General features: G+C 33.1%; 1 protein-coding gene and 1 long non-coding RNA gene across 4 annotated transcripts; both read left to right on the top strand.

The window, feature by feature from the left end:
* The first annotated feature begins 854 nt into the window (after positions 1–854).
* Positions 855–2,750, top strand: LOC148190757 (uncharacterized). The gene is made up of 3 exons (XR_015783114.1): positions 855–926; positions 1,043–1,129; positions 2,176–2,750. It is a non-coding gene; the product is annotated as an uncharacterized LOC148190757 (long non-coding RNA).
* Positions 2,751–5,776: 3,026 nt separating this feature from the next.
* On the top strand, positions 5,777–9,840 carry LOC148190756 (endo-1,3;1,4-beta-D-glucanase-like). 3 transcript variants are annotated; one of them, XM_088102272.1, is made up of 8 exons: positions 5,777–5,999; positions 6,421–6,534; positions 6,611–6,771; positions 7,749–7,818; positions 8,358–8,559; positions 8,765–8,855; positions 8,959–9,048; positions 9,556–9,840. In XM_088102272.1, the coding sequence occupies exons 5-8, from the start codon at positions 8,392–8,394 to the stop codon at positions 9,642–9,644; spliced, it is 438 nt and encodes a 145-aa protein (XP_087958398.1). In that variant the 5' UTR covers positions 5,777–5,999; positions 6,421–6,534; positions 6,611–6,771; positions 7,749–7,818; positions 8,358–8,391; the 3' UTR covers positions 9,645–9,840. The 3 variants fall into 3 exon arrangements, with proteins under 3 accessions (XP_087958398.1, XP_087958397.1, XP_087958399.1); XM_088102271.1 differs by lacking the exon at positions 6,421–6,534 and having other exon boundaries at positions 6,592–6,771; XM_088102273.1 differs by lacking the exons at positions 5,777–5,999; positions 6,421–6,534 and having other exon boundaries at positions 6,568–6,683.
* The last annotated feature ends 268 nt before the right edge of the window (positions 9,841–10,108 follow it).

Genomic DNA, 10,108 nt, shown 5'->3' with positions numbered 1-10,108 from the left:
GAAAAGGTGTGAATTTAATTCGAGAACCTCTCAGTGATAGTCCGTCTTATCATCTTCCCACTTGGTTCCGTGCAAATTGGTGCAGCAATGGGGTCTGGTCCTTGTAGAGAGAATTTATTGCGCCTAAATGAAACAACTGGTGACTACAAACTACTAGCTAAGGAATTTAAAGGCATAATGGGATAACAGTAATACCCAAATTTCATTTCCCATCAGTCCATTCAATGCTACAACCTGCAATAACATCACCTTGATTAGTCATGGTGGGTGATGAGAACATTTTGAAAATTTACTTCAATTTATGTGGCCATCACTGGCCTTTCAATAATCCCTTTCAAACTATTGAGGGTACATTAGGTTGTTAAAGGTCCATTACCTTAAGGAATAAGAGTGTATTGTAATTATTTTGATTGAGGAAAGCCCAATCAGAATTTTCTGTAGTCAAAGTGAGGCCTTTGTCAAACTGTGGCCTAATGGATGGTGGGGTACCCTTTGAGGACCCATTTTGGGAACTATAATACAAAGTGGGTACCACTTAGATATGGAAGATAAGGGCAATTTTGGAGTTAATGCCTTCCAACAATTCATCTTCACTCACTCTCAACCAATAGTTGGGTCCATCAAGCTTAGCTGTGGTATGAATGGATAACATCATAACCCTAGCACAGGACCCATTGCCAATTAGATTTACCAAAGGATTAGATAGTGCTAAAGATAATTGCATAAGGGTTCCATCCACCTATGTGTTTGTGCATTTAATGTTATAGTTTAGAAATTTGACAAACTTTTTTCATGCATTAATGTAGCCTAAGTGTGAGAGGCTATAAGATGGTTATTGATTGATTAAAAGTTTGGAGGGATCGAAGACAGACATTCGTGGGGGACCCGTGAGCATCACGTGCCAGCATTTGTAAGACAAAAGACAGGTGCCCAACAAACCACCGTCTTCTTCACACATACATACCCACTCCCTTCCTCATCCCTTCCTTTGTTGCATGCACTTCTTCACCTTCTCACATGACCTTGTTCTCACTTTTCACAGGTTCTTTGCATGAATTTCGATCTTGGTAGGACCTTTTCTCCATACCAAGCTCATGTTACCCACATCAATCATACTCTTGTTGGACAGGTTTTAACTGGACAACTTCCAAGTCCCTTTTGCTTTGTAAATTATTCATCTTGCATTTTCTAGTGCCTATGGTGGCTGTGACTTGGATAATCTCTTCAACAGTTTGATTAGAAATCAAGAATTTGATTAACTGTAAATGTCATCCGGCACATCGATTATTCCAAACAAATGTCACTTCTTGTTTCCAATTCAACAAATAATTGACTCATCTTCTGTCTTTATTTGTTTTCGTTAATCACATATAATCCTATAACAACAATAATGCTATAAAATTTAGTGTTGCTACGTCATTGTTGTATTCCCACTCTCACTGTTTAACAAACGAGAGTTTGAGTGAAACTATTCATGTCTGTGTTTTTTATTTCACAATTATTTATAATTTGTAATGACTTCATTGTGGTCTACGTTTTCTGGAAAAGCAACAAAGCCGATAACGAAGGTTTTTGTTAGCCCTTAACACTTGACGAATAAGAACCTTCTAGGCTTTACCTTTCATTTCATGTTACTTTATTTTCTTTACCCGTTTTCCTAACAGGTTTTCCTGTTCTTGTTCTTTTTGTTGCTTTCTGTGCCTATGATATTCTCTGCGGCACTATTTGATTATGCCCTACCCCATCACTTTTAATTAGTTCAAGGAAATTGCTATTACATTTGTTAAATATGTTGAACAAATGTCTCTAGTTGGTAAAAATGATACTTAAAAACTATTACATACCAATAGAAAAAAATTGTTTGCTCATCAGACTTATTTTTTAGAGTAATTTTTATTTATGAATTAAGATATATTTAATTGTTTGCATAATATTATTATATATTAGACTACAGAATGTGAGTTTATATGTTAGAGCCTTCAATGTTTATGCATATTGTTAGTATATACTTTTAATATTTATACAAGTGGTTTTCTTTTCAATTAAAACAAGTTATATCCAATGTTAATGACTATTTTTTTATGGTAATATACGATATTTTTATTTTAGTGCGTCATGAATAAATTCAAACTTACAAAACTTCTCTACCTCAGGCGCTGATGAATTTTTTTACAGATGTAATCGACCTTTCTCGAGCAACATATCCTGTTGGAAACATCAGAAACCAGGCTCCTAACCATTAAAAGAGAAAAGTATTTTCAATATTTCTAAATGAAGGACCAAAATCCAATACTTGGGAGAGTTTGAAGAGGTTGTTTTTAGATAAATGTGTTCAACCTCAAGAGCAATTTCTGTCAAAAAAATTAAAACAAACTTGTGGCAATAAATTATTTGATAGTGATATTCTTTGTGAATATTGGCAGAGATTTAAGGTATTATGTTCAAGTTGTCCCACTATCAAATTAGTGAGGAACTCCTAATCCAATATTTTTATGAGGATTGACCCTTATAGATAAGAGTATGATGGATGCACCAAGTGGAAAGGCTCTTGTGAACAAAATTCTAACCACGAGGAGTTTGATTGAAACCATGGCAATCAAATCACAAAAATTCACCATGAAAAAAAGTACACTTGTAAGAAGTATTCTTTAGGTATAAATTAACTTTGCTTTGGTGTTCCAACAACGACGACAAAATAAAATTGATAACTTAATCTCATTGTTGGAGCAATAATCCAACCACAACATGTACTTCACCAAAATCATCAAGAACTACAAACTTCCAATTAGTTGTCACGTCTCTTTGTGGATATGTACTTCACCTAATCATGCTACACATGAATTTTCACATTATCGAGGTAGGTAGATGTCACAAGTTTTTGTTGCAAATCCCACAAAAGTTGGTCAAGTTCTTCTCAACAAAATCAAATAGTTAATTTGTCCACCAACAAATACTATTCTAATTGGAGAAATCACCGAGGTGAGGAATCCAGCAACAATAAAACACTTTTCAACAACAACAACTTAAGCCCAATCTTCAATAAAAGTAGGCTCCTAAGCAGCCCAATGTGTGGCAGTCATACGCAACACCTTTTCCACCAAAATTTTCTAAAAATCAAGTACTTTTTCAGGACTATTTAAGCCTTATACGGTGAACCCTCTAAGCCCACTATGAGTTTTGATATTAACAAACGCTCTTTTGTGATTTACTTATTTGAATGTGAATGCATTATTTGAATATTCTAATACGTGTGTTTATGATACTTAAAGGATTCATAATATCATCTAGTGGTATTAACAAGTTTAGTGACAAATGGGTGTCGTTAAATAAACTTAAATTAAGAAAAGGGTGTTTTTGTAATTTCATTTGGTTTTATTTTTAAAATTGCATAGTCGCATAGGGTAGTTTGGTTTGTGTTTTAGTTTTTATTTTGCCAGGATATAACTCTGGTTTGATTCTAGTACACTTTTCTGTTCTGGTTTTTTTATTGCATTTCAAGTTTTTATTCTAATTGGTTTAGATGCATGTACACCACTATTTTAAATAGCTTGCTCGTGTTTAATGAAAGTAGCGCATATTATACAAAGTAGATTATTCTTTTGTGCATGAGGTTTTTAACAAAGTGGTATCATATCTTTATGTTCTGAGTACCAAGAAAAAAAAAGAGAGAGGAGAGTCAAATAATGTGAGGGAAACAATAAGTGTTTGGGTGTTTTGTGAGAAAGATAACAAAGGTAGTCAACGAAACGAGTGTGCTACAATTGTCGGAAAAGATCAATTACAACAATTGGTCTTTGTAGACGAAGGTTCTTCTTGGATTCTAAAATGTATGGGACATAGTAGAGAATGGGTACAATGAATCAGTGGATGATGAACATCAGACAATGACCCAGATTGCTGCATTGAAAAAGACATATCAGCTTTGTATTTTTTGTATAATGTAGTGGATAAATCGAGTTTGAGAAAATAACTAATGTAAAGTCGGCAAAAGGAGATTGGGAAATTTTGGATGTGGCATACAAAGGAGATATCCACGTTTTCATGATGTTTTATGATTGCCTTATTTTCTAACTTGCTTTCATGATGTTTAATGATTGGATTGACGTGTTATGATGATTTCATATATTATGGGATGTTCAAGGTGTTTAGGTTGCATTTTTCCAGGCTAAACGAGTTGTGGTCGAGCTATCCATGGTTTTTGACCAAGTTGGTTGGGTTGTCCAGGACCAAGATGTTTCAGACCTCGGTTTCAAGGTTCTAGAGCTTAGTTTCGAACGTTTTTAGGGTTGTTGTGGGAGGGTTTTTTATACTGGCCGACCTCCTGGTGATGATGGCTGAGCAATTTGAGGAGTTAGCAAGGGGATTTGTGGTTTGGTCGAGTTGTATAATTGAGTTTTTTGGGACTTCTCTTTTGGGATTTTGGACCGTGGCCAACCTCCTAGTTATGTTCTCCGAGCTGTTTGAGGTGTTGGCTGGGCTGTATGTGGTTTGGTCAAGCTATTTGTCTAAGTTATTTGAGACATCGGTTTTAGGGTTCTAGAGCTCGGATTTTGACATTTTTAGAGTTGTTTTGGTTTTTTTTTATGTTGGATGACCTCTTGGTGAGGTTGGTCGAGCTATTTGAGTTGTTCTTTGAATTGTTTAAGTTTTGGTCGAGTTGTATGGTGGTGTTGTTTAGAGACCTCAATTTCGGGTTTTAGAAATTATTTTTTAGTGTGGTTTAGGTCGGCTTGAGGGTTTTAACACCTGACTGAGCTGTCTATGGTGATGGCCGACCTCTTTGAGCATTTTTTCGAAGGTGAGGTTGAGCTGTTTAAATTACTTCTATGTTGTGTGATGTGATTGCTAAGTATTGTAGTATGTGCGTCGAGTTGTTTAGGGTGTTTATGGTGTTGGTTGATTTGTTTCTCCTTATTGTTGTCTAATAAACCATGTTGTTGTGTCCACTGTGGTTGAGGCAGTGGGTCATATGTCATCTTAAGTACTCTTTAGTCGTGATACGAGAAAGTCCTTGTTTGATGGAAGTTGTTTTTTAGTGAACAGTCAAGTCCCACATTGGTGCGTAGGCCTTATTTTGGTAAACTTGAAAGACCCACATTGGTACATGGGCCCCTGGTTTGGTGAACGAGAAAGTCCTACGTTGGTGCGTAGGCTTTATTTTGGTGAACGAGTTCTGTGTCCTAGAGTTCGAAAGACGACATATAACGCGATAGTGATTAATGGTTGTGACATGGTTTATCTAGATAAAAGTTTGGATTAACAATGTATTTTGTGTTGTGAAACTGATTTATATTTGGAGCTTATATACTATTAGATAATTGTATTATAATCATTGTATTATTATGTGTTTTTTGATGTTGATGTTGTTAGCTCGCCCTTGCATTTGTGGTGATGGTTTTCACCTAGGATGATCGTATTTATACAAGAGTAGATAATATTATAGAGGATGTTGTTATGATGTTGATGCTGTGTAAATTGAGAGAGGAGTGGGGAATTATTATAGGGGTTTTCAAAACATGTATTTTATTTTAAATAAATTATGTTGAGGAATTTTAGTTTGTTGTTTTGAGTTGTATTGAGACTTTTTATTATTTTCGCAAGTTTTAATTAATTTCACAATGATGCAATATAGCTTTAATTTTTATTCATCATTTTCTAATTCTTTTACATTTTTCCCTCTAAAAATTTTAGACTAAGTTTCATTTTAGCATTTCTAAAATTTTATTCCCTCCAGATCTAAAACTCATCTCTGCCTAAACCCATTATTTTTCTAAAAGTTAATTTTCCTCTAAAAATCTTTTGACAATTTCTCCCTTCATTTCACCACCTGAACCCTAGTTTCTCCCTTCATTCCATCCGCTCTCTCCCTCTTCTTTCATTTCTCCTTTAGATTGCCCAGTGTTTTCCTTTTCCTTTCAGATTCGTAGTCGGCGGACAGAGCTGCAACGATGGTTCTGCAGACTGGCAGAAAACGGAGCTCATAACGTCATGGTCGATAGGTACATCGTTCTACAACCCTTTGTGCTTTTATTTGGTGCAACGTTTTAGTGGGATATCTTCTTCTCAGTCTCAATCATGTTTTTCATGAACGAGGAGTTCTTGGTTAAGGGTAATCAGATTTTATTGGAAGGAAAGATAGGCATACCACTCTCATTATTAATTTCACTGTTTCAATACTTGTGTAAGTTAATTAATTATTTAATTAGTGCTAGTGTATATATGCTAGCACGAAATAGAAACAATTATAATTTGAAAAGTTTTTTCACTTGTAGCCTGGATGTATGGATTGAAAGCAATTCAAGAATTTACATTGTTATGTTTCTTGAATTGGTTTTTCTTATGTGCTTTAATCGCATTTAATTAGCATTGAATAAATTGAATCCTGCCGTTATGTGATTCGAAAGATAAAGCGGATTGCAGCTTCGAAAGATAAAGCGGATTGCACCTGTTAGGATGATAATGTGGATTGAATGCAATAACAGTTTGTGTTGGAAAAACAATTTTCTATTATGCAAAGTTGTTAATCTCCAAATTGTAAGTGTTCTTTATTCCTTAACTTGCAATTGAAAATTTCATAATATTGGATAACAGGGCAATTTCTTCTATGAAGTTGTGTTAGAGTTTGCAGCTGAGAACCAGTGGAAACATGCTCTTTTAAGCATTGTGTCGCATCTCACTTGAAGGTTCTTAAAAACACTCAAGATTGTTAATGGCAGTTGGTAGTTAAGGGAATAGTTAGAAACTCTAACATAGTTGGCAGTAATATTACTGGTATGTATATGTATTTATAGTCCAAGTAATTTTTAATTTTCAATTCACTTGTAATTGTTTTGTTGCCTCTTTGTGACATGTGAATCCTTAGAAGGACTATGTGAACAAGATCTTTATCATAAATAAAAATATTTTTTATTTGTGCAATAATGGAAACTTTTTAAGGGAAGACATATAATATGACAAAGATCACTTTCGCATCTAAGATTTCATTTCCAGCCCAAGTAAGCAATCAATTCCACCAGTTCAGTTGCATGATAAGATGTTTATGCACTGTAATATACTTCTTAAAGTTGATTATAGGTTAGAAAGTCAATGCAGCTGTAGACACCAGTGGTGGATAACTATAGCAGTTAAAAAAATTGTAAATTGTCTGCAGTACTCAAAAATAACTATTAATTAGAAAGTCAATTATTGGGATTTTTAATAAGTTTAAATTTTTATAATGTTAGTGTAAAGTTAATAGTTAGTGGTCAATTATGGTCAATGGTCAATCATTATTAGTTTTAAATCTCTTGTACAACAGTACATGTTGTGTATAAATATAAGTTGTACAGAACATTCAAGTATGATATTCATTGAATAAAATTTAGTTCAATTCAATATATGTTTCTCACATTTTCTCTCGTTCTAGTGCTTCAACATGATATTTAGAGTGTCTTCTACATTGTTCCACTCTCTTGAACTTTGCTTGCGCTTCACTTAGTTCAAGTTACAATATTATGAATAAATGAAATATATAAAATAAATGAATATATTTGTGCTAGTGTATATAGTCCTTATACTTTTCACAATTCAGAACTACGTTTTGTGTATATGATTTTACCTTACATGGAGAAAGCATTTTCTATATTATTATAAAGAGGACAGGTACTAACAACTTTTACTTTTTGTATCTTTTGTTATATGATTGTGTATAATTGACTCATGGTTGATTTCTTAAGGTGATGATATGTACCACATGTTTGATTTCTCAGTTTCAGGTTAAGAAGAAGTTACCTTTTCTGAATTGTGACTCTTTATTAGCTCGTTCTCTCATTTGGAAAGGTAATAAGATCCTAACTAATTCATATGTGCAATGTATTTGGCTGGATGACATAGATTATCATTCATATGTGCTGTTGTTATTTCAGAATTGATTTTCTTGAATCTGATTGCATGAGATGAACTTGTAAATTTTACAAAGTTAATTATCAGTTATTAGATCATTGACAGATATGTGTTAGTGTAGTTTAGGTACTTACAAAGTTACATTGACAGATCATTGACAGATCATTGCTGTTTTGTTTCACATTTTTTTCTTAGTTTACTACCAGAAAGCCATTTAACAATTAAATAATGAAGAATCATTTCTAAGCATGAGTCTACGAGACCTGTGAGAGTGTGCAGAGTGATATTAAGTCAAATACAAACTAATAAGTGGGCTTGAAACATCTTCTAATAAGTGGGAACAAAAGTACATGAATTTAGAATCCCAAGTTCAAACCACCTTGGGTGCGTTGAAAGCATATATGATAATGAAGGAAGGAAAGATTTAAAATCCAAAATCTTATTTTAACTTGGCATGCTCCGGTTTTCTTTTGCAGGATATGAAGCGCCACTTTTAAATGGTCAATTTTCATGTCTGTTTTCTGTGTCCAGTTTGCTACATTTTATAGTAAACTTGCTGACAAAGTTGCAGCTGCTGGGTATTATGTGGTTGTTCCTGACCTCTTGGAGGGTGACCCCTATAAGCCTGATGGTTCTCTCGATAACTTACCTGTTTGGTTAAAAGATCATGGACCCGTGGTTAGTTCTTATTATTTTGAGACTGTTTTAATTTGTTGATTGTCTGAAATCAAAAATATAAAATGGTGACATTCTATAATACTTACCTGTTATATATATATATATATATATATATATATATATATATATATATATATATATATATATATATATATATATATATATATATATATATATATATATATATATATATATATATTAATAGGAGAAAGGTGCTGAAGGTTCAAAACCCGTAATTGAAGCCTTAAAAAGTAAAGGGTTTTCAGCAATCGCTGGTGTTGGTTTTTGTTGGGGTGGTGAGTACTAATTGTTTTCTGTGCATCTCCTCCTTCCTTTTAAGAGAAACTAAGTTCGTAATTGAGCTCATAGAATCCACTAAATCTATTCTCTCTCTCTCAGCTAAGGTCGTGGTTGAACTTGCCAAATCCAGACTGATCCAAACAGCAGTGCTGTTGCATCCATCATTTGTCTCTGTGGATGACTTCAAGGGTATGGATTTTCAATGTTTAGATTTTTTTTCTCCTTAATATATTCTTTCCCTGTAACTGCAATTGTATAATTAACTATTAAGAGTTGCCTTTGTTATTTATAATACTCTCTTTCCTTTATCTTTCTTTTCTTTTAATTTTTGGAAATACTAAAGTTACATTGACCTCTACTGTTATATTATCATAACATAGTCATATACATTTACTGCATGTTTGGTATTTTTTTCATGAAAAAACATTTTGTAAACCTGCAGAAAGAATATTTTGAGCAGAAAGCTATTTCATTTGATAGAAAGAATATTCTGCAGAAAGCTATTTCTCAGTAAAACCAGAGTGTGCTATTTAATTGTAATTGTAACTGGCTAACTAAAAACTTTGTCTGAAAGATGAGGAATACCTGCAATGACAATGAATTGTTTTAAAAGCCTGCTTTATGTTTACTCTTCACAAACTGGTGATTGATATTTTTATGTAGAAAAGATTAATTATAAATTGGTCTAACATGCAGCTGTTGATACTCCAATTGCTATACTTGGAGCCGAGAGTGACAAATATTGTCCTCCAGAGCTTGTGAAAGAATTTATATTATTTCAGTAAGCTCGTGATGCAAATGAGCCAGACTCTCCTTTGGGAACAAGACAATCATTTGATGGAAGTAACCTTTAGGAATTTATTATGAATTGGGTAACATTTCTTTCTTTGTAACTATTTCTGCAATAGGATTACATTGGCTTCTAGCCTATCCTTCTGTAACATACAATTGTTTCTCAATTTATTTTTCTAAATTCCTTCCTACTCAGGGGTTTAAGTTCTATGGTATCAATTTTTTATTCAGAGGAATCATATTTGTTTGGTATTTAATAATTTAAAAAAAAATTACTTAATTTTGAAATTAAAAAAAAGAAGAAAAGAAAGAAATTGGTGAAAATAGGTAGTTATTATATATTTTAATAATTATTAAACAAAAAACGATTTTATATATTTTAATAATCATCAAATAAAAAAACTGACAAAAAATATAGAAAACTTTTGTGATCAAATAGTTGAAAATAAAGGAGGTT

The sequence above is a fragment of the Vigna umbellata genome, chromosome 11 (assembly GCF_029865625.1).
Source record: "Vigna umbellata cultivar VRB3 chromosome 11, Vumbellata_1.0, whole genome shotgun sequence".
In the NCBI taxonomy this organism is placed as follows: Eukaryota; Viridiplantae; Streptophyta; class Magnoliopsida; order Fabales; family Fabaceae; genus Vigna; species Vigna umbellata.
The sequence above is the reverse complement of the archived record's forward strand: the minus strand, read 5'-3'. Positions and strand labels throughout refer to the sequence as shown.

Coding starts and splice junctions, on each gene's coding strand:
- LOC148190756 (XM_088102271.1), top strand. CDS start 8,392: ATGTCTGTTTTCTGTGTCCAGTTTGCTACATTTTATAGTAAACTTGCT. Junction 8,856..8,958: donor TGTTGGTTTTTGTTGGGGTG/GTGAGTACTAAT, acceptor TCTCTCTCTCAG/CTAAGGTCGTGGTTGAACTT. Junction 9,049..9,555: donor CTCTGTGGATGACTTCAAGG/GTATGGATTTTC, acceptor TCTAACATGCAG/CTGTTGATACTCCAATTGCT.